This window comes from Plasmodium sp. gorilla clade G2 (genome assembly GCF_900097015.1).
Source record: "Plasmodium sp. gorilla clade G2 genome assembly, chromosome: 12".
Classification (NCBI taxonomy): Eukaryota; Apicomplexa; class Aconoidasida; order Haemosporida; family Plasmodiidae; genus Plasmodium; species Plasmodium adleri (nom. inval.).
The window spans coordinates 2,017,501-2,042,500 of NC_041704.1; the positions used below are offsets into that span (position 1 = coordinate 2,017,501).

General features: G+C 18.1%; 8 protein-coding genes across 8 annotated transcripts; 5 read left to right on the plus strand and 3 right to left on the minus strand.

The window, feature by feature from the left end:
- Positions 1–859: 859 nt before the first annotated feature.
- Positions 860–1,929, plus strand: PADL01_1250500 (vacuolar protein sorting-associated protein 26, putative; the record flags this gene model as incomplete). Its single annotated transcript, XM_028683487.1, has 2 exons — positions 860–862; positions 1,039–1,929. The coding sequence occupies 2 exons, from the start codon at positions 860–862 to the stop codon at positions 1,927–1,929; spliced, it is 894 nt and encodes a 297-aa protein (XP_028539660.1).
- Positions 1,930–3,343: 1,414 nt separating this feature from the next.
- PADL01_1250600 (conserved Plasmodium protein, unknown function) lies at positions 3,344–5,314 on the plus strand (the record flags this gene model as incomplete). Its single annotated transcript, XM_028683488.1, has 1 exon — positions 3,344–5,314. The coding sequence occupies one exon, from the start codon at positions 3,344–3,346 to the stop codon at positions 5,312–5,314; it is 1,971 nt and encodes a 656-aa protein (XP_028539661.1).
- Positions 5,315–6,013: 699 nt separating this feature from the next.
- PADL01_1250700 (AP-3 complex subunit sigma, putative) lies at positions 6,014–7,001 on the plus strand (the record flags this gene model as incomplete). The annotated part of the gene is made up of 6 exons (XM_028683489.1): positions 6,014–6,082; positions 6,180–6,307; positions 6,410–6,485; positions 6,634–6,705; positions 6,786–6,819; positions 6,907–7,001. 6 exons carry the CDS (start codon positions 6,014–6,016, stop codon positions 6,999–7,001), a joined length of 474 nt encoding a protein of 157 aa, XP_028539662.1.
- Positions 7,002–7,537: 536 nt separating this feature from the next.
- On the minus strand, positions 7,538–9,739 carry PADL01_1250800 (eukaryotic translation initiation factor 2b, subunit 2, putative; the record flags this gene model as incomplete). Its single annotated transcript, XM_028683490.1, has 1 exon — positions 7,538–9,739. The coding sequence occupies one exon, from the start codon at positions 9,737–9,739 to the stop codon at positions 7,538–7,540; it is 2,202 nt and encodes a 733-aa protein (XP_028539663.1).
- Positions 9,740–11,832: 2,093 nt separating this feature from the next.
- PADL01_1250900 (conserved Plasmodium protein, unknown function) lies at positions 11,833–12,514 on the plus strand (the record flags this gene model as incomplete). The annotated part of the gene is made up of 2 exons (XM_028683491.1): positions 11,833–11,970; positions 12,119–12,514. 2 exons carry the CDS (start codon positions 11,833–11,835, stop codon positions 12,512–12,514), a joined length of 534 nt encoding a protein of 177 aa, XP_028539664.1.
- Positions 12,515–13,718: 1,204 nt separating this feature from the next.
- On the plus strand, positions 13,719–18,902 carry PADL01_1251000 (DNA repair protein rhp16, putative; the record flags this gene model as incomplete). Its single annotated transcript, XM_028683493.1, has 2 exons — positions 13,719–13,905; positions 14,161–18,902. 2 exons carry the CDS (start codon positions 13,719–13,721, stop codon positions 18,900–18,902), a joined length of 4,929 nt encoding a protein of 1,642 aa, XP_028539665.1.
- Positions 18,903–19,253: 351 nt separating this feature from the next.
- PADL01_1251100 (conserved Plasmodium protein, unknown function) lies at positions 19,254–20,225 on the minus strand (the record flags this gene model as incomplete). The annotated part of the gene is made up of 1 exon (XM_028683494.1): positions 19,254–20,225. One exon carries the CDS (start codon positions 20,223–20,225, stop codon positions 19,254–19,256), a length of 972 nt encoding a protein of 323 aa, XP_028539666.1.
- An 886-nt stretch (positions 20,226–21,111) lies between these two features.
- Positions 21,112–22,674, minus strand: PADL01_1251200 (conserved Plasmodium protein, unknown function; the record flags this gene model as incomplete). Its single annotated transcript, XM_028683495.1, has 8 exons — positions 21,112–21,168; positions 21,315–21,384; positions 21,584–21,622; positions 21,771–21,853; positions 22,036–22,095; positions 22,203–22,284; positions 22,368–22,469; positions 22,607–22,674. 8 exons carry the CDS (start codon positions 22,672–22,674, stop codon positions 21,112–21,114), a joined length of 561 nt encoding a protein of 186 aa, XP_028539667.1.
- Between the last annotated feature and the right edge of the window lie 2,326 nt (positions 22,675–25,000).

Sequence of the window (25,000 nt, forward strand, 5' to 3'; positions counted from 1 at the left end):
TATTAAATGATGACTTTTTTTTTAATGATCAAATAAATATAATATATTTTCATATTTAGTAAAATAAAATTTTTTTTAAAAATGTGTATATAAAGGAAAAAATAATAAAATATTTATATATGTACAAAAGGTATATAAATAAATATATATATAAATAAATATATATATATATATATATATATATAATATATATATAATATATATATTTTATTATACATTTATAATATTTATGCCATTTTAATTTCAAGAAAAATAAATTTATTGGGGTAACAAAAAAAAAAAAAAAAAAAATGAAAGCCTTGCAAAGATGAACAAATTTCATATATAAAGAAATCTTTATGTGTATAAAAAAATAAGAATAATTAAATATAAAAAATATGTATCTAATAAAATGCAAATTATCTAAAGAAAAAAAATATATATATATTTATATATAATATTTCAATTATTAAAAATCAATAAAAAATATAAATATATATATATATATATATATATATATATATATTTTTATATGTTCATATTATATGATATATATTCATTTGATTAAAAAAACGTTTATTATTACAAAGAAAATTTTTTATTTTCATCATATTTTTAATTAAATATATGTAATATTCATAATAAAATATATCATAGGATAAGTCGAAAAATAAAACAAACATATAAATATATAAATATATAAATATATATATATATCCATATTTATATATAGCTTATTGATGAAATGACAAAATGTACTGTCAATAAGTGGAAAATTGCGAAATAAATTAATTATTATTAAAATTAGCAACCTTATGATTATAAATTTTTTTTTTTTTTTTTTCTGACAATACAAAATAAAATAAAATAAAATAAAAAAATGGTAATATAAGCATTTAATATATATAAATATATATTTATAAATATATATGTATAAATATTTATTTATATATTTTTAAAATGATCACCTATTAATGTAAATACTTTTGTATATTACATGTGTACATAAATATATATATATATATATATATATATATTTTATTTTATTTTTTATTGCAGCTATCGACAATTTTTGGGAGCGTGTGCTCCTTAGATTTAAAAATTGATGCAGATGAAAATAAAAAGTTCGCCTTTCTAAGAAAAGATAAGAAGGGAGAGAAGTGCCCAATATTTTCAGACGGAGAAGATATTAACGGAACAGCAACAATAAGTCTAAAGCCAGGAAAAAAGTTTGAACATTATGGTATAAAATTAGAATTAATTGGACAAATAAATATATTAAATGATAAAGCCAATTCTTATGATTTTTTTTCTATATCAAAAGATCTTGAACCTCCTGGATTTTTAGTAGAAAGTAAACAATTCAAATGGAAATTTTCAGCTGTCGATAAACAACATGAATCTTATTTTGGTACAAATGTTCAACTAAGATATTTTGTTAGATTAAATATAATTAAAGGATATTCTGGTAATATACAAAAAGAAATTGATTTCATTGTTCAAAATTTATGTATACCACCAGAAATTAATAATACCATTAAAATGGAAGTAGGCATAGAAGATTGTCTACATATTGAATTTGAATATGATAAATCCAAATATCACTTAAAAGATGTTGTTGTTGGAAAAGTCTATTTTCTTCTAGTAAGAATTAAAATTAAACACATGGAATTAGATATTATAAAAATGGAAACTTCCGGGGTAGGCAAAAATTATACTACAGAAACTGTAACCTTGTCAAAATTTGAAATAATGGATGGATCTCCAATTAAATCGGAGTGTATTCCTGTGAGATTATATCTAAGTGGTTTCGATCTAACTCCCACTTATAAAAATATTCAAAATAAATTCTCTGTCAAATATTATATTAACCTCATAATAGTGGATGAGGAAGAAAGGCGTTATTTCAAAAAGCAGGAAATTTTCTTATGGCGAAAAAAAATGGGTTAAAAAAATAAAATAAAATAAAATGATATAAATAAATATATAAATATATAAATATATATATATATATATTTATATATATATTGTAGTGTTATTGTGATTTTTTTTTTATATAAACAATATGAATTTTTTTTTTTTTTTCTGAACTGTTCATATTCTTTTTTTTTATATAATATGGCTTTTTTTTTTTTTTTTTTTTTTTTTTTTTTTTTTACATGATCAAGTCATATGGTTTTAACATATTTCTGAACATGTTCATAATAAATTTATTTTTTTTTGTTTTTCTTATATATTTTTTAATTTTTTATGATTAATATAATTTAGCATAATTTGTATTCTCGAATAATGATACAAATAATATATATATGCATATATATATATAACCTTTTTGTTATATGCCGACTTATATATTTTTTAAAAAGATTATAATGTCTAGGTTACATTTTTCGAATTAATGATAATATATATTTTTCTTTTTTGTGATTATTTTTATTAACTAATTATATAACCAAAGAAGTTAAATATATTAATAAGATTTCAAGTTGATGTTTTAAGGTTTAATATAACATATATGGGGAAATGTGTTTTATAGAATTATTAAATAAATTATAAGTAAAAAATAGAATCATTGAAAATATTATATATATATATTATTATTATTATTTTTCATCCATTTGTTATGATTTTATTGGTACCTTCTTTTTTAATATAAATCATTAGTAGAATAAAAAAATAATTACTACATATAGGTAACATATATTATATATATATATATATATATATATATATATATATATATATATATAATTAGTATGTACACTTGAAATAATGGTGATTTTTTTATTCCTCATTATTTTTTCCAAATAACAATTAATATTAACATATAATTCTTTTCTATAAGATGTAAAAAATATAGAAACCAATTCAAAAAATATATGTAGAAATTATAAGTGTGTGATTGTCGTATCATCATATATTATATTTTGTTTCACTATTATTTGTGTGATCGGTTGTCTAAATATTAATTATCATTACATCTTCATAATCACATTGATATTGATATTTTTTTTTTTTTTTTTTTTTTTTTTTTTACTATAAGAATTATTTGTTTCAAAAAATATATATATATATATATATATATATATATATATATATATATTTATAACATATTATATACCCTCTCATCTCCCAATTATACTACTTTATTTCCTTTAGTTGTTTATTTATTTGTTTATTTATTTATTTGTTTATTTATTTATTTGTTTATTTATTTGTTTGTTTATTTATTTATTTGTTTATTTATTTATTTGTTTATTTGTTTATTTATTTATTTATTTGTTTATTTATTTATTTGTTTATTTGTTTATTTATTTATTTATTTATTTATTTATTTATTTATTTATTTGTTTATTTATTTATGATGGAGAATAGGACCAAGAGGAGCAGGAAAAATTTTGTCAGTTCCGAAGTTTTTGTTTGTGAAGAAAGTTATGCGAAGAATTTGAAAGAAATAAAAATGTTTGAGAATATAAAAAGTGATATGAGTTTAATAATAAGTCAGCAGTTAAAGAAACGATCAAGAACTACCTTCAAATTAAAGAATATAGAAAAGAAATATATATACTTAAAAGATATATGTGAGTTATTAAATAAGAGTTTAATTGAAGGAGAGAATATATTAAGAAAAGATAAAGAATTAATTAACGATTATTTTGAATATACTACAAGTAATTTATATTATATATTTATAAAATATGAGAATATTATAAGTGATATGTCTGAGATGAATAAGAATATGAAATCAAAGTTGAAGAAAATAAAAGATGAAGAAGTAATAAATTTTAAGGTCTGTTATGAAAAATTAAAAAATAGTATGAATATATTAAAAAATAAGAAGAGTCATATTATTTTATTAAAAGAAGATTTAAATTTTTTGAATGATGAATATGATAATATAAAAAAAATTATGCAGGAAAAAAAGAGTGAAGATATTAATTTGACATTAGAAAAGGAATATAATGAATTGTTGATACAATTTGAAAAAAATAAAAAGGAACTGGAAGAAATAAAAGAAAAATGTAATTATCAAGTGAAGGAGAAAAAGAAAACTAGTGTCAATTTAAATATGATAGAAGAAAGCATATTAGAAATAAATGAAATAATAAAAAAATTAAATGAAGAAAATAATATAGTGAATGAAAATTTTGAAATATTAAACAATGAAAATAACGAAATAATAAAAAAGATAACTGAAGATAATAATAAAATAAAAGAAAATTGTCATGTATTAAACAAAGAATTAGAAAGTCTAGAAAATGATATAAATGATTATAATATTAAAAAAAAGGACCTATTAAATGAATATGAGAACTTGGAGAATAGATTAAAGAATATTAGTCTTGTATGTGATGAGAAAAAACGAGAAGAAGAAAATTATTCAAATATTATAAAAAATAAAAGTGAAATTTTGATTAATAATAAAAAGATATTAAAAGAAAAGGAGAAGGAATATGAATTATTGAATGATGATTTTTTAAGATGTAAGGAAGAATATATAAAGCTAGAAAAATTATATGAAAATAATGAGAATAAATTGGAAGATACTAAAAAGCTCATAAATGATTATACATGCATGTGTGAAGAAAAAAAATTATGTTTATTAAATATTGAAAAAAGAAAAGAAAAGAATGAAATAGAAAAAATACAAATTTTGGATCTTATACAAAATGATGAAAAAGAATTGAATGATCAAAAGAATATATTTTTTAAACTTTCAAAGATATTGAATTTAATACATTTAATATATGAACAATATGATGAGATCCAGAATGAAAATTGTAACATGAAAAAAAATGAAAATGTTTATACAAAAAAATATGAGCAATTATTAATAAATTATGAACATGTTAAGACACAAGTACAGAATAAAAAAGAAATACTAGATAATAAAAAAGAAGAAATAAAAAAGGTAGAGGATATATTAAATATATATCATATGGAAATGATTTCATATAATGATAAAAAAGAAGTGATGAATAAAAATGAAAAGGAATTAAATGAGAAAAAAACTAAGTGTATAAAAAAATTGAAAGATGAGGAAACTAATAACAATGAAGATATTATTATAAAAAAAACAAAGAATGAATTAGAATTAAAATATGAAGAATTAAAAAATAATTTGGAAACACAAAAGATGGAAAAACAGCAACAACATAATAATTTTTTAAAACAAGGAGAAAAGGAAAAGCTAGAATGTGACTTGCAATTATTTATCTCTGAAATAAAAAATCAGATTGAGAAGGATAAGGAAGAAAAGAAAAAAATAATTATCGAAAAGGAAAGAGAGTTACAAATATATCAACAAAGATATAGTTCTTTGAAGGTTGTATAAAAAAATCGGGAGAACAAAAAGGAAACAAACACAAAAATTAGGAATATATATATATATATAATTATGTTTATTGTGAAGAAGGAATTATTTTATTTATTTAAATATTTGTAATTTCATTTAATATAAAAATGAAACATATTAAACAAATGGAAAGAAATAATTTTTTTATACGAAAATAATAAAATTATAAATATGTAAATATATAAATATATATATATATTAATTTTTTTTTTTTTTTTTTTTTTTTTTTTTTTTTTTTATAATTTGTTCCTCCATATTATTATGTAACTTTTATCAAATCTTTCTGCGCTTTTTAAATATTCTTATGGAGAGGCGGGGAAATATATGACATATATATATATATAAATACTTAATTACATTATTTTATTTTATATTATATTGTATTTTATTTTTTTCCTCATATAATAATACAAAAAAAAAAAAAAAAAATAAAAATAAAAAAAAAAAAAAAGGGGGAAATTTAAAATATTTTATAGAAACATAACTTAACATATTATTATAAAATGAAAAAATAAATTATATATAAGTATTTTTTTTTTTTTTTTTTTTTTTTTTTTTTATATTTAAATTATTTCTTATTTAATAATGTAATATGTATGATCTTTAGGTGAAAAGTTTGTAATTATAATAATTATTATTATTTTTTTTTGTTAAAATATTATAATATGTGTTATAAATATGATTAAAGGTGTACTCGTAATAAACAATAGTGGGAAACCCCGTTTCTTACGTTTTTATGATGAAAGTGTGAGTTAATAAATATATATATATGTATATATTATATATATATATATATATATATACATATATATATATGTATGTATATTTTTATTTTATTTTATAGAGTCATGAGAGGCAACAGCTAATAACCAAAAGAGTTTATGAATTAATAAAAAATAGACTGGATATGGAATGTTGCTGCTTTATAGAAGATGAAGAATTATTTTCATCGGATATAAAAGTTGTATACAGGTTAAATTATTTTATCAATATGTATATAATATGTATATAATATATATATAATATATATGTATATATTATATAATTTTATGTATTTATTTTATTTATTTAAAGACACTTTGCAACCTTATACTTTGTTTTTATCATTGATTCTATGGAAAGTGAGCTAGGTATTCTGGATTTAATACAAGTAACAAAATAAAACAAAATAAAATAAAATGAAATGAAATAATATTTTATGTGGGTATATTTTGTTTATTCATTTTTTTTATATTACGCAAATGTTATATAATATATATATATATATATATATATATTTATTTATTTTATTGTTTTAGGTTTTTGTACAAGTGCTAGATTCAAATTTTGAAAATGTCTGCGAGCTTGATTTGATATATAATTATGAACAGGTAAGGACAAAATATATGAACATAAATCAATAAAAATTATATATATATATATATATATATGTATATATTTTATATTTCAGATAAATTATATATTAGATGAAATAATAATGGGAGGTAAGAAATATAATTTTTAATGAGACAATTATATATATATATATATTTATATATTTATATTTATTTATTTTATATCTTCCATTGTAGGTATCGTTTTAGAAACCAATATAGACACTATTCTTCATTCAATTAATGGTTCTAAGAGATTAATAGAAAATGAATCTTCCTTTTTCGGAGACTGATTTGGAATTATTAAAAAAAAAAAAAAAAAAAAAAAAAAAAACATTTATTTGTTATTATTTTATTATGTTTTAAAAACACAAATATGTTATATATATATATATATATAGTTGTGATTTCATATTTGCTTTGTTTTAATTCGAAATAAAAATATTTATTAAAGAACGTAAAAAATTTCCTCATATATAATATTATTACAAAAAAAAAAAAAAAAAATACATATATATATATATATACATACATATAACAAATGAATATTTATATTGTTGTATTTTAAATTGATATGCGGAAATTTTAAGAACAAATAAACATATATATATATATATATATATATATATATATATATTTATATTTATAATTTTTTATATGTGTACTCTTTTTTTTTTTTTTTTTTTTTTTTTTTTTTTTTTTTTTTTTCATAAACTTTTAAAATTTTTAAAATGTGTGTCAATATTAAAATATGTATTATAAAAATAAAAAAATATATACATACAAAGATATACATATATATATATATACATATATATATATTTTTTTTTTATTCAAAACTCAAGTCCATATCATCGGGGTGATATCTTTTCTTTGTTATATTATATAACTGGAAAGAATCTACAGGTCCCATTTCAGTTATATATAAAGTTATTGAATGTTCTGGTATGTAATCATATTTTGGAATTCTAACATGAAGATTTTCAACATCGTCATCATTATATATAAGAGAAGGTCCTGGTTGTAATTCATTTTGTCTTAAAGGATCATATAATGGAACATATATTAATTTAAATAATGGTAGAACAATAATTACAGGTTTAGAATGTAATTGTGCTGAGCAAGCAATATTATAACCACCCATTTTTGTGATTGCTCCTCCTGATGAAGATACAGCAACAGATCCTAAAACTACCTTATTAATTTTAGGTATAACAGCAAAAACAGCTGCATCAGATATATATGTTGTATCAACACCATCATCACTTAATGATTGAGACATTTTAAATCCATTTCTATTAATATCTCCTCCTACAACTATAACAGATATTCCATCTTTTTTTTTATTTATTGTTTTTAAAAATTTCTCTACTCCTGCTGAATAACCATGTGTTAATATTACATCATTCTCTGTAAATAAATCATATGATGTTCTTTGTTCAGCCTCATCCCATGATGTATCTATTTCAGCAATAAGTTCTTCTATACCTTCTATTATAGAATGTTTCAAAGTATTTGTAGCTGGTATTTTATACGTACTCTCATTGCATTGATTTTCAAAATAAAATGAAAATGATTTATGGAAGTTTTTTATTTCACGTTGATATAATGTATTTGTATTTATATCAAAGGTGTCTAAATTTTTTGATCCCTGTTTTGAAATGGGTGTCGTATTTTTTTTCTTCACCTTGTTCTTATCACAACTATTACTATTACAATAAATATTATTATTACAATAAATATTATTATTACAATTGATATTATTATTACAATTGATATTACTATTACTATTACTATTACTATTAGAATTAATATTAATATTTTTATTTTTATTATTGCTGTTGTCACCATGGTTGCACATTTGACCATCTTTTTTGTCTTCATATTCCTTATGATCAATCGCATTGATATTATTAATATTATCCATATAATTATTATTATATAAATATAACTGTTTAAAATGCTCTACTCTTATTATTGTTAATACTCTTCTTATTATATTTGGTATTACAAAAAACATTTTATTATTTTTAATAACCTGTTTACCTAAATATTTTATAATTTCAATTAAATCAAATACATTCTTCCATTGATATATCTCTACTACTTTCTTTAAAACTTCTGCGATTTTTTTGCCTACAGAATTACTTCCATTTATATTACCATTTTTAAATCCACTTTCTAATAATTCAACAATACCGTTTAACCAATAAGCAACTAATAATTCTTTTTCTCTTTCTTTTTTTTCTTCAGAACTTTTTTTTTTCTTCTTTTCAAATTTAATTTTATTATAATTTATGGTTTCTTTATAATTACATGATTCATTTGTTTTTTCATATTCAGAATCTGGAGAATTTTCTTTAATTTCTTTATCATATGATATGTTAGATATGGTCGATGTTTTCTCTTTATCACTAATATGATTTATACTATGTATTTTATTATTATTATTACATATTTTATTGTTTATATCCTTTTCATCTATATGGTAGGTGTCTTTATTATCCATATTACTAATATCACTATTAATGTTTATCATTTTATTAATATCATCTTTTTTATTATTATCAAATAACAAACAACTTTTTTGTGTACTTAAAGTTTTAACTGTATTGGTGTCTAATCCATGTAATATATTATCATTATAATTATCATCTTTATAATAATCTTCTTTTTTTAAAAACTCATTATTCTCACATCTATTAAGTGATAAATAAATTTTACTATCAATATTATTCTTAGACTGTTTATTTTCTTCTACATTAGATGTTATATTAGTGTTTACTTCACTCACATCATTTGAATTAAATATATTTTGTTTTTCCTTTGTATGTTCTTCTATATTATTAAAATGGTTATGATCTAATAATTTATTATTATTATTATTATTATTATTGTTGTTGTTGTTATTATTATTATTATTATTGTTGATATTATTTTTTATTTCGTTCAAGTCATATTTTGAATTTCCTTGATTTTTATTTATATTTAAAACTTGATCATAATTATTCTTTTTTACATGTAAATCCATAATTAGTTCTTTCCTTTTCCTTCTCTGAATTATAATAATAAATCTAATAATATGATTATTAATATATATTTTATATATTATGGTATTTTGTTTTTTTTAACTATATAAACATATATTCATATATATATATATATATAAATATACATATATATATATTTTAGTTGACTATTTATTTTTGTATTTCATTTATTTTAATCATCTCATATATAAACATAATATCAAAGGGACCCAAAAATGATGGACGTTTTTTATTTTTTTACATGGATAGATTTATAAATTCACATAAAAAAAAAAAAAAATTAATACAATAATATAAATAGATATAACCAAACATATAATTATATTGATAAGAGTATATAAAAAAATAAAAGTAATAATAATATAATATAAAAATATGATAATAACATAATATGTATTTCTTTCACTCTATATATATATATATATAATGTAGAACTTCAAAGTATATAAATTTACATTTAATATTATAAATATTATATATATATATATTTATAAAATAATAAATAAATGAATATTTTTATTAATTTAATAAAATGTTAAAAAGTTTATTACTATTCATATTCAATTGATTAATGTATTTTTTTTTTTATTATTATCTTTATTTTTTTTAAGTTATTTGTTATATATAATACAGTATGTTTATAACAAAACATAACATACAGCATATATATAATATATATATCATTATATATACATTTTCACTTTTATTTAAAATATGTATTTTTTTTATTTAGGATGAATACATGATAAATTTTGGACTTATAGTCTTGTTTTATTTTTTCTTTTTATTACAAAAAAAAAAAAATAACAAATACATATATAAGTATAAAAAATAATAAAATATTATAAAAATATATATATATATATATATATATATATAATATATATATATTATATCATATTATTATAAATATTCAAAAAATATATATATATATATATATATAATACAAATTAATAATTTCATTATGTTTTACAAAATTTTTTATATATTTTGTAATACATTCATTTTTTTATTTTTCTTCTATAAAAAATATATAATATATATATATATATATATATATATATATATTATAATCATTTAAAAAAAAAAAAAAAAAAAAAAAGAGAATATACGGTTTATTACTATTATTTTATATATATCACTGTTAATGAAATTACAACATTAATATTTTACTAAATAATTTCAATTCAAAAAAATTAAAAAAAGAATAAAATAAATTATATAATAAATATGTGTACTAATATTATGAAAATAAAATTATGTATAGAAAAATATATTATATTAAAAAATTCGGATACGTTTTCTGGCGTTTATTAAAAAGGAAGAATTATTGGTTATATTAAAAAGTATATTTGAAAAATAATTGATATACATATTTTATTTGGAATGTTTATAGTGTAATATCATATTTAAGATAAAGTAAATAAATAAATATATACATATATATATATTTTTTGAATTTGTGGTATTAAATTTTAGGTCTCAATGTGTACTAAATAATATAAGTATATAATATATATATATATATTTAATACTCTTTTTTTTTGATTTTATTATAATATTTTTTAATTTATATTATTATATTCTAATATTTATTTAAGACATTTTTAACTTTAATCCTTGAAAAACATTTCTTTATAATGAAAAAAGAAGAACCATCTTTATGAAGCATTTAAAAAGAAATTAAATTTCTTATATTCTTTTAAATTAATAGTATTAATAAATACATATATATATATTTATTTATTTATATATTATATATCATATATTATATATAATTATTTTATTTCATTTTAATCATAGTACAGCTTTAGAAGGTACATTTTTTTTTTAAACTATTATATTTCAAATATTGATATATATATTTAAATATCCTCTTCTTTTTTTTTAATATCCTTATATTTTAATAAAAAAATTATATATTATTTTTTTATTTTATTTGTGATCTAGCTAAAATTCCAAAAATATTGGAAAATATAACGAAGAAAAAAAAAAAAAATTAAAAAAATTATGAACAGTTCATGTAGTTGTATATTAAATGTATGACTTGTACATAAAATAAAAAAAAAAAAAAATGGAACATGGGAACTTTGATGAGAAGTTTGGTGATTCCATATTATTGGAGTCTTTAAAAGAGGCTCTTCAAGAAATGATTGAAGAGTTTTATGTGGAAAAGGAGAAAGGAATACAAATATATAAGGAGGCATGTATGGTAAATACAAAAATAAAAAATAAATAAATATATATATATGTATGATATGTACATTATTTTTTTATATATAACAAATAATATTTACAATTATATATAATACATACATATATATATATATATATTTTCATATATGTTAATTATATTTTAGAATGTGAAAAAAGAAATATTAGACAATTCAAATCAACTGTCAGATGTTCATATGAGTGGACAACTTAAAAGTTATTACTGTCGGAATGATATGTGGACATTTTTTTTTAAGAATTCTCTGTTTAAAATTAATAAGAATAAAAAAATGAAAAGTTCTTCGAAGGATTATAAAAATTATCAACCATTAAATTTACGAGTATATAAAAATTTTTATGACAAAAAGGAAGAGTTTCTAAAAAATTGTGTTGACAAAAATAATGTTAAATTTTTTAAAAACTTCCCTAAGCTTTATTCGAATATAGTTCATAAGGAAAACAATGAGATTGAGAATGATGATGTTTTTTTTTATTATGATGGTTTAATCAAAATATTATGTATAGAAGAATCACTCATATAAAGGGGTAACACTAAAAAATTTTATACGCACATCAAAAAGAAAATATATATATATGTGACAAAATTACAAGCGAGAAAATGTTCAAAAATTTACATAATTCTTATATAACAAATGAATGTGGAATTATATATATATATATATATATATATATATATATATATTTATATATTTATTTAAAACAAATCAAATTATGTGTCAATATAAAAGGAGCGACAAAAAAAATATATATATATATATATAATATGTAAATTTTTTTTTTTTTTTTTTCCTTATTTTAATTTTAAATATATATATTATATATATATATAAAATATATATAATATATATATTATTATATACATATATATTTTTTTTTAAATGAAAAAAAAAAAAAAAAAAAAGAAGATAATAATATTTGTGTATCTATTTTTAGTATATTATATAGATTTATATGAGTAATTTGACTTTATTCAAATATAAATATTTTATATTTATATATGATAAATGCTTTTTCCTAACTTTTATAAAGCTTATTAATTCTGATGATATGTTTATAAACATTATATTTAAAAAAAAAAAAAAATAATATATATATAAATATATTTTATATAGAAAATGTGCATAAATAATAAAAAATTAAGATATATATATATATATATATATATATATATATATATATTTTGAAATTATATTAGAATGTATATTCTAATGTATATAATGTAATACCTGATATCTAGAAGTATATATAAAAAAAAGAAATAAATTATATAAATAAAACACGTACATATTATTATATATATATATAATATATTATTAAGTTTCTTTTCTTTTTTATTATTAATCATAAAATAATAATAAATAAAAAAGGTTTGAAAAAAAAAAAAAAATTTAATTATTAATTAATAAATAAATAAAAGTAAAATTATTTTATATATGTACATTTGAGAGCATACCTAAATAAAATTATTAAGTTTTAAATATGTATTATAATTAATATAGTTGTGATTATATGCAGAGTAGGAGAAGATATATTTGTATGTACTTTTAATAATATATAAAATTATAAATAGTGTTTTTATATTAAACAATTGTAAATATATATATATATATATATATATATATATATATATATTTATTTATTTATTTTATTTTTTTGGGTGTTGTAGCTTATGATTGAAATTAGAACAAGTGCAGATATGTATATTATTAATAATAATAATAAAGTATGGCAAAAAAATTTGATCAATTATTTTCTAAGAAGGAAAGATATTTAAAAGAAATATTAGAAAGTAATTGTATATATGTAAAAGATTTAAATCATTGGGTTGGTACCAATTATATAGCTCGATTGAAATTAAAAAAAGAGCTATTAAAAGTAACCCCCAAATTGTTAATAAACAAAACACGTTCAAGTAAGAGAGAATAAAATGAAATATAATATAATTCATCGTTTATATGTTATAAAATGATATGCAAATAAATACATATATATATATATATATATATATATATATTATTTGTGTATACCTATATTTTTCATATTTTTCATATTTTTCATATTTTTCATATTTTTCATATTTTTCATATTTTTCATATTTTTCATATTTTTCATATTTTTCATACTTTTAATATTTTTTTTTTTTTTTTTTTTTTTTTTTTTTTTGTAGAAGCTAGCCGTTGTAGGGTGTGTGGTTTTTCTATTGAAAAAGACAAGCTACGAATTGGATATCCTACAAAAGATCCTAGAGGTGATTATGGTTATATAAGTTGTTGGGTTCATATCGAATGTAGTAAAAAAATATTGTATTCATGTTTATATTTTAAAGAGAATGAGAATATTTTAAAGGGATATTTACATGAGTATAAGAATAATAATGATTATGAAGAAAATTATAATAAATATGAAATATATATTTATAATAATTTACAATGGGATCTTTTTTTTGGAGGTATAGAAAATATAAATGAAGAAGAGCTATGTAAATTAAAAGAGATTTCAAGACCATATGAATTAAAAAAAAATGATTTAAAATGTAGTAGTAGTTTTGAAATGTTAATAAATGAAGAAAATGAAAAAATAAATTCATTAAATTATTTAAATGTAGAAAAGAAAATAACAAATTATAAATTTAATGTACCTAAAGAATTAAAATATGATTTATTAGAATATCAGAAAGAAGGAATTTCTTGGATGATAAATCAAGAAAGGTCTAATGTCAAAGGAGGAATATTAGCTGATGAAATGGGAATGGGAAAAACCATACAAGCCATTACATTGATATTATGTCAAAAATTGAATAATTTAAATGAAAAAAAAATAGAGCCACAAAATAATGTTAAGGTAGAATATGATCATAAAAAGGAGGAGGAAGAGACCATGATGATGATGACGATGATGATGAAGGAAGAACATCAGAAGATCAATCCTATGTTACATTGTGATATTTATAAAGAAGATATAACATCCTTTAAAGAAACAGATATAGAATATGAAAAATCTGTTAAAGGAGTAGATATAAAAAAATCATCTACTCATTATAGTAACAATAGATCATCCTGTAATAATTCCAGTACCAATGATTTGAAAATAAAAGAAGAATCAGAGTGTAGTGTTATATTAATAGAAAGTGATGAAACACAAAATGAAAAAATTAATGATAAAAAAAATGTTATCGAAATAAACAATTTAGTAGCTCAAAATGTATTAAATGAGAAAAAAATAAAGAATATAAAAAGAGAGTCTGTTCATAAAAATAATAATATATTAAGTTGTAATAAAAAAAATGATTTTATTAATAAGCTTCAAGGGCAAACATTAATAATTGCACCTGTAGCTGCTGTTATGCAATGGAAATCTGAAATAGAAAAATTTATTGATGCGAATATTTTAAGTGTTTATGTTTATCATGGTAATTCAAAAATGATAAGTCATGAAGAATTAATAAAATATGATATTGTTATAACATCATATGCAGTTGTAGAAGTTAATTTTAGAAAAATTGTTAATAAACATAAAAAACCCTGTGAATATTGTGGTAGGTTATATCTACCAAATAATTTAGATATACATAAAAAATATTTTTGTGGTCCTACAGCTGTCAGAACAGAAAAATTGAAAAAGAGAAAAAAAAAAAATAAGGACACAGCACTTGTTGCTATGAAAAAGTTTGATGAGACATTTGTTCCAACACCTAGGAATGTGTTATTAGAAATTATGGCTAATAGTAAAAAAGAATTAGAAGATAATGATGATATTAAAAAAGATAATGAAATATCTGACAAAGGTGTTAATGATAATAATAATAATAATAATAATAATAATCAAAATGGGAATTATCAAGATAAGGGAAAAAAAAATAATATATCTAGAAAAAAAAAAAAAAAAAATAATCAAATAAAAACAAAAAATAAAGAGAATGATGGTAATATAGATGTTATAGTATTATCATCAGATAGTAGTAAAGAAAAAAGTTCTTCTTCTTCTTCTTCTTCACAAAATTCTGTATATTCTCCATTGTCAAGAAAAACATCGAGTAGAATAATAGACTTAAATAATTTAGGATTTGATAAAGAAACAATGGAAGATGTTATTGAGCGTTTAAGTGAAGGAAAAAAAAAAAAGAAAAATATAAAAAATCATCGAGATGTTAAATGGAATGTAGTTATTAAAAATATGTTAGAGAATTTTTTATATAATATAGATATGAATGACAAATGTAAACATGTCTTGATTAAAATATATTTAACAACTACAACAATAGAAAATACAGAATTAGAAAAATTAAATGTGGGAGAACTAAAGGTTCTTCTAATAACAATGGGTAAGCATATATTTGGAACCAAAATTGAGTTAATAAATAGAATATTAGTATCAGCAAAATATATACGCAAAGAATTATATGACAATAATACAGAGGAAGAGAGAAAAGACAAATCGTGTATTGATAATATGGATGGAGATACTGTTATTGATGTGACTAATAAAAAGGGAAATCATAAAATTTGTAAAGAAAGGAAAATTAAAAAAGAGGATGAAAAAAGTAGCATTGAGAAAAAGCGAAAAACGGTGGATATAAAAAAAGAAGTGACATTAAATAAGAAGAGGAGAAATACTACAGATGGAGGGACTACATTGAACGTTAAAGGGAGAAAGAGTGAAAATAATAAAAAAAATGTTATTAGTGATAATAATAATAATTCGTGTTGTAGCAATGAAGAGAGTTATACAAATAATAGTAGTGATGAATCCTATCGAGTTGATTTGTGTTCGAATAAAAAAGAACCCAAAAATAAAAAAAAGATAGAAAAGAATAGGAGAAGCCAAAGGAGGAGTTCATGTAAGAGTTCATGTAAGAGTTCTTTTAAGAGTTCTTTAGAAAGTGAAAAGAAGGAAGAATCTAGTAATTCATTTAGTAGAGATAATTATGATGATTATGATAATTCTTCAAATTCTTTTGATTCATATGATTCCATTATTGTTAGAAAGTCCAAGATGAGTAAAGAAAAGAAAAAAAGAGAGAAAATGAAAATTTTTGATGAAAGTGCTTTACATCAGATATATTGGAATCGGATTATTTTAGATGAAGCACATCGAATTAAGAATAGGAATACATCTACTACACAATCAATATTGAATTTAAAATGTTGTGGTTATAGATGGTGTTTAACTGGAACACCTTTACAGAATAGAATTTCTGAATTGTATAGTTTAATACGATTTATTGAATTTTATCCATATGCTTATTATTTTTGTTCAAAAAGAGATTGTAGATGTTTATTATTAAATTATGAGATGAGAGATAACAAATATTGTTATTTCTGTAATCATTCCAGGATAAATCATTTTAATTATTTTAATAAAAGGATATTAAAACCTATACAGTCGTTTGGATATAAAGGAGAGGGTTTAAGTGGTATGTGTTATTTAAAGAATGAAGTATTAGATAAAATATTATTACGTAGAACTAAAGGTGAAAGGAAGAGTGATATTAAACTTAAACCTTTAATTATAAAGATAAGAAAAGATAGATTAACAAATGAAGAAAAAGATTTTTATGAATCATTATATAAACAAACATCAACACAATTTAATACATATGTTAATTCAAATACTGTTCTACATAATTATGCTCATATTTTCGATTTATTAAGTAGATTAAGACAAGCAGCTGATCATCCATATTTAATTATATTTGGAAATACATTTTTAAGTGACCCATCTGGTAAATTCATAAAAAAAAATACAACAATAATTCCAGCAATTTCAAATGATTATGTGTGTGGTATATGTTTAGAAAATGTTGACAAACGAAATAATATAAGTACTAGATGTAATCATAATTTTCATAAAAGCTGTTTAAAACAATATATAGAAAGTTTCGAGATGGATTCTGGTCTTCATGAAGAAGAGGAAAGGAGTGATTCTGAATTTAAAAATGGTAATATTATAAAGTATAACACATATAATATTGATACAAATGATAATATGAATAAGGTTAGACATACAAATAGTTGTAAGTACGATATAGTGATGAATGATGATATAAATGATAATATGAATGATAATATATATGACAATATGAATGATAATATATATGACAATAAAGATATATTCAAGAATAAAAAAAAAAACTTGGAAAAGAGATCTAAATCTATATCAGTTGTAAAATTTAAAAATAAAGATGGCTATATAAATTTATTAAGTAATGATGAAAATATAAAAGACTATCCATTAGGATGTCCTGTGTGTTTTATTCCTTTAACAGTTGATTTTAATCTCTTGATAGATAAAGAAGAAAATGAAGAAGATGAAATTATTATTTGTAAAGAAGAAACTACTTATATAAATAAAAGTTTTATTAATAGAATAAATACTCAAGAATATAAATCAAGTACTAAAATTGAAGCAGTTTATGAAGAAGTAAAAAATGTAATAGATAATACTGATGATAAATGTTTAATTTTTTCTCAATATTGTTCTATGTTAGATTTAATAGAATATCATTTAAAAAAAAATAATATTGTGTGTTCAAAATTATTAGGATATATGTCTATGATATCAAGAAATAATATATTATATAATTTTAATCAAGATAAACAATTAAGAGTATTATTAATAAGTTTAAAAGCAGGAGGTGAAGGTTTAAATCTGCAAGTAGCAAATCGAATTTTTATTGTAGATCCATGGTGGAATCCAGCAGCTGAATTACAAGCAATTCAAAGAGCTCATCGAATTGGTCAAACGAAAACAGTATATGCTATACGTTTTATTATAGAAAATACTGTAGAAGAAAAAATTATTCAACTGCAAAATAAAAAACAGTTAGTCTTTGATAGTACTATTGGTGATTCTGGAAATGCTATGCAAAAATTATCAAAGGAGGATTTGGCTTTTCTATTCCACTCATAAAAATTGAGGTACACAAATAGGTTAATACATACATATATATATATATTTATTTATTTATATGTTTTTTTTTTATTTATTTATTTTTTTTTTTTATATGTTTGGATTAAATAGTTATAAAAAAAAAAAAAAAAAAAAAAAATCACATTTTTTAGTTCATATTTATGGTGCCAGACACACTTTATAAATTTTAATTAAAAATAAAATGACTTATATATATATATATATATATATATATCATTTAAAAAAAAAAAAAAAAAAAAAGGATGAATACTTAATTTTTTATGATAATTTACTATTTCTATTAAAATAAATATATATATAATATATATATATATATTTTTAATATATATATTAAAATTTTCTTAAATACAGATTAACATAAAATTGATTATTTTTAAAAAGTATATATTTGTGTTTCTGTTTTGTCTGATTTTTTGTTATTTCTTTATATAATTTTTTTAATTCTTTTTTATAAGAATTTTTACAGTTTAACAAATAATTGAGTAATTTTTCATTTTCTTCTTTTTTTTGTACCATTTCTTTTCTTAAGGAGAAATAATTTTGATTGATATTATTATTATAGATTTTCATTTCTCCAACCTGTTTTAAAAGTTTGAAATATGTAAATCTGAGAATATTATATTGTCTCAAATATTTTTGATTTTTCCTATCATGTAGTTGTACTTTAGTTTTTAGAGATTTATTATTATTTTCATATAATTTTATTTCGGTTTGTTTTTTATTAAGTAATTCTTCTAATTTTAAAATATCTTTTTTCTTTTCATACAATTCTTCTTCTCTTTTACATATGACATTATTTAAAGTATTATTTTCTTTGTTTAAAATATTAAGAAGTTTTTCTTTTTCATTAACACTATTTTTAAGAAGCAAAATCAATTCTTCATTTTTCCCTTTCTCTTTAATAACTTCTAGAAATTCTTTCTTTGTTATAGTATTCTCAGAAAGACTATCTGGACTTTTCATTGTCATTATATTAGTCCTAGAATAATTTAAAGAATTATCATTATTATAATCATTCTGATTATTATTATATCCCTTTTTTGTTTCATTACTTAAAAAAATTTCTTCATTTCTTGATATATTCGTATCTGTCATCATAGTACTTTCAAAAGAGTGGTTTAACTTTCGGTTATTTAATAAATACATATTTTCAGATGTTAAAGAAGCAATAATTGCTAGCAGATTGTTTTTTTCTTCAACAAGGGAATTATAAGATATCATTATATTTTCATATTTCTTACTTTGATTAATATTTCTTTCAACAATTCGTTTTTGTATGGTACTTTTCCAATCTTCTTTCATTTTCCCATTTTTATTCTTATAGCTAGCCAAAAAAAAAAAAAAAAAAAAAAAAAAAAATATATATATATATATATAATATATATATTATATTTATAATATATGATTAATTCTATTATGTAAACATTTTAATTTTTTCTTATATTTACATTTATATATATACATATATATTGTATTTCCTTTTGTTCTTTTTATATTTTCAAAAAATAAATTGAAATAAGTTAAAATATATTTTACGTAGTGTTTCTGAAGCATATGGAAATATTCATACATGTAAGGTAAATTTATATAAAGAGAAATTTTCTATACAAATATATTTTTTTTTTTAATGTTCATTTTTGTAATTATTTAATTCTTCTCGTTTATTTAAAATTTGTAAAAAGTTCTTTTATTTTTATCCTAAATTAAATAAAAAAAAAAAATAGAAGAACAGATAAACGGGTGAAGGCAGCATTATATACAACTCTTTCATTTCTTTTTTTTCGTGACCTTATTTTATGAGAAAAAGAAAAAAACAAATTAATCTACTGAAAAATATGAAATTATAATTATATTTATATTATGTAAATATTTAATCCTTTTATATATTTTTACAAAATAAATGTTAAAAAAAAAAAAAAGAAAATTATCTATTTAATATTTGGGAAAAAATAAATAAATATATATAAATATATATGTAATATATAGATATATACATATATTTTTTATGGAGGATATTTTTAAGATAAATATAAAATGAATTATCATTAAAGTGAAATTATTTTTATAAAACATTTGTTCTTATTTTTCATTTTATATCATTTATAAATAATTAAAAATACAAATACATTAATAATATATATATTTATATTTGTGAAATATATGTAAATATATATTATATCTTCGTTTGCTAATATTCGTGTAATGAAAAGTTTGGATGTTCATTCTTCAAATTTTCAATTATATTCTAAATGTAGAGGGAAAAAAAAAAAAAAAAATACATATACATATATATATATATATATATATATATATATATATATATATATTTTATGGAATAATTAATATGGTTCGGTCTTTTTTTTTTTTTTTTTTTGTCTGATAAGTTGTCACCTCAACTAAATCCTTTTTTTTATTTGACTCGTTTTTAGATTGTTCAGAATTCATTTTTCTTTTGTGAAACCTATGAATATATAAAAAATTTGAAGGACAAAAAATTTTGTAGGAACTATATGTACTAATACATTGTAATATGTATCGTATTGAAATTATTTGAGAAGAAAAGGAAACTTTCTTTCTCTTTTTTAAATAATATATAAATATAATATATATATATATATATATATATATATATATATATAAGATGACACAATATGTATTACATATAATAGCTAAACCAAATTTCTTTTGCTTCTTCACAACTATAAATGAGTGAAACATTAAAAAGAAAAAAAAATAGTAATAATAAAAGTTGTATATATATATATATATATATATATATATATATTTTTTTCGATTATATCTCATAGTGTATAAATAATTGTGTATATTCGTATATATTTCCTTTACTCATTTCCATCTCCAAGAATTTTATCCTTGATTAAAAAATGTTGTTTTTCTTTTTCCTTTGTCAAGCGTTTCCAACATGGTTCCTTAAAAAGAAATAAAGCAGTAAGGTTGTTAAATTATTTATTTTGTTCATTATTATATATGGTATTTATCTTATGTCTTTTCCTTCATTTTTTTTGATAACATAACATGAGAAATGAATATGTATGAATACATTTATATATATATATATATAATATCAATGAAAGGTAGTAAAATAACTAACTTTGATCTGTTTGTGAACCTTTAATTTTAACCCGTTTTGGAGAATGGAATAAGAACAATTCTATATAAAATGTAAAAAATAAAAATAAATATTTTAAAATTAATAATTATAATTATAATTAATTATATAAATCTATTAAAGACGTATGTTATCTTTCTTTAATGAACCTCTGGAATTATTGGTCTCAATAAATTCAAAATGAGTTCATAATGTTTTCCGTCTTTATTTATAGCTGATATGTGTATAATGCTGTAATGTTAAAAAAAAAAAAAATAATAATATATTAATAAAAATATATATATATATTATTATATAAATTTAAGAAGTATAACTTTTCTTTAAATTGAATTTCTTCTTTTTCTATTTTTGGAATAGAGACAATTAATGTAAGTTGGCTTGAATTTTGTCCCCATTTAACTGTTGGCACTTCTTTACTTGAAAAAAAAATAATATATATATATATATATATATATATATATATAATACAAAAAAAATAGTAAATGCATATATAAAATATAAGTATATATATATATATATATATATATATATATATATATATATTAATGATTACTCTGCATTTGCTGGAACAAATAAAGTAGACATCCATAATATATTAAAAAACAACCGTATATTTGTCATTCTCAACAAAATTATATATATATATATTTTTATTTTTATATAATCGAAATGAAGGCTGTGTGTGTTTTGTTTCTTCTTTTTATGAACTATAACTATTTTTCGTACGCGTTATTTCAATATTTATATTCAAATTAAAACATATAACTTAAAAGGGATTTATAAAAAATATATTTTTAAATAAGAAAAAAATAAAGAATCAAATTAACGATAAAAAAAAAAAAATGTTATTCATTCGTGTTTATTTATTGTTGAATATTTATATGGAATTGTAAAAAAAAGAAAAAAATAACCTGTCCAGGTCATGTACATTTGCTTATGTTACGAATAGAATAGTAATATAAAAATACAGCGAAATTATGACCTTTATTAATTAAAAAAAAAAAAAAAAAAAAAAAAATTATGAACAGTTAAGGTTATATATTGTAAAATTTTTGGAATTGGCTATTTATAGAAAAAGAATATATTTTTCATTTATTTATAAATTGTATTTTATGAAGAATATAAAATACAAAAGTTTATATGTAATGTGATAGTGCATTTAATAGAATATTATACTTAAAAATATAAACCCTTAAAAAGATATCATAAATAATATATATATATATATATATATATATGTATTATTTGTTTTTTTTTAATTATTTTTTTTTTATTAATGTTTAAAAGTGTAACACAAAGAGTAATTAATTATATTCTCGTATAGAATAAAATATTTCATATATTTTTCAATCCTTTAAAAATGAATAAAATTATTCATATGTTTATAATATAAAGATTGATTAATTTTTTAAACATAGACTTTTGATACAAATATTATATCCTTTTGATTTTTAATATTTAAATTTTTTTATAAAACAAAAAAAGTAAGCTTAAAAATATGTACAGATTTTTATAGATTATGTTCATCTTTTTTTATATTTATAATCAATATTATTTTTTTCTACCTGTAATTGCATAACCATTAAAATGGAATATTTTATTTTTAAATAAGCACATTAAATTTTAATAATTTTATTGAAAATTTAAAAATTAAAAAAAAAAAAAAATGGAAAAATATAATAAAAAAAAAATAAAATAAAAAAATAAATTGTTTTTATAACGACCTGTAAAAATGCGTTAAAATTTGTATATGGTATTCTTAATATATTCATATATATAATATATAATATTAATATATATATATATTAAAATAAAATGGGTTCGAATTTATATATTATATGTAATTTAATATTACATATTATAAATAATAAGCGAAAAAAAAAAAAAAAAAATCCAAATATATATATTTTTATATATTAATATTATTATTTTTTTTTTTTACCTTAGTATATATATTTTAACATCATTCAAGTTACATTTATATATATATATATATATATATATATATATATATATATATAAATATATTTTTTTTTGTTCTTATTATTATAAAAATCAGATTGAATATATAATTTCTTTTGTTGTATTTTTTTTTTTTTTTCTAATTATTTTTTGGAAAGTATAAATATTTATTATCATAAAATAAATAAATATATAATATATTTTAAAATATTTTTATTATTTCATTAACTTAATTTTTTTTTTTTTTTTTTTTATCATAATTAATTTTTAAATCAAAACTTTTTGTGCTATGAGGAGAGGTTTTTTTTTTTTACTTGTTAAATTTAAATAAGTCATATAATTATATATATATATATTTGTTTTGATTATATGACGTTTAATATATGTAAATATATATAACATAATATTTAATGAATTAATTTAATTTACTTTTTTTTTTTTTTCTTTTTTTTTTGTATATATTAATTATTTGAATGATTTTAAATATTCTAATTTTCTATATTGTATTATGATGCACAAATATATATAGTTGATTTATTATTATATTTAGTGGCACTGCTTTTGATAATTAGCATATAATAAATATATATGTATATATATATATATATTTTAAGGTATTATTAGTTTTGAAAGTTTTTCTGTCCACATGTATTTATATATGTGAGGTGTATAAATAAAAACGTGAGAACAAAAAAAAGAGATATCGATTAATATAATAATATATATATATATATTTATATATACATATAATGTGTATTTTTATGTATATATATTTGTATTTGTTTTCTCTTTTAACAATTTTGAATAATCAAGATTAAAGTTGAAAGAAGAAAAGACTTTTGTTAATTTATTTTTATTATTTTATTATTTATTTATTTTTTATTTTTTTGAATTGATATTTTATGAAAGGTTCATAGAAAAGTTTAGTTTCAGCATTAGTTTTGATTTTTAAAAAATATAAAATAAAATAGTAGTTAAAAAATTA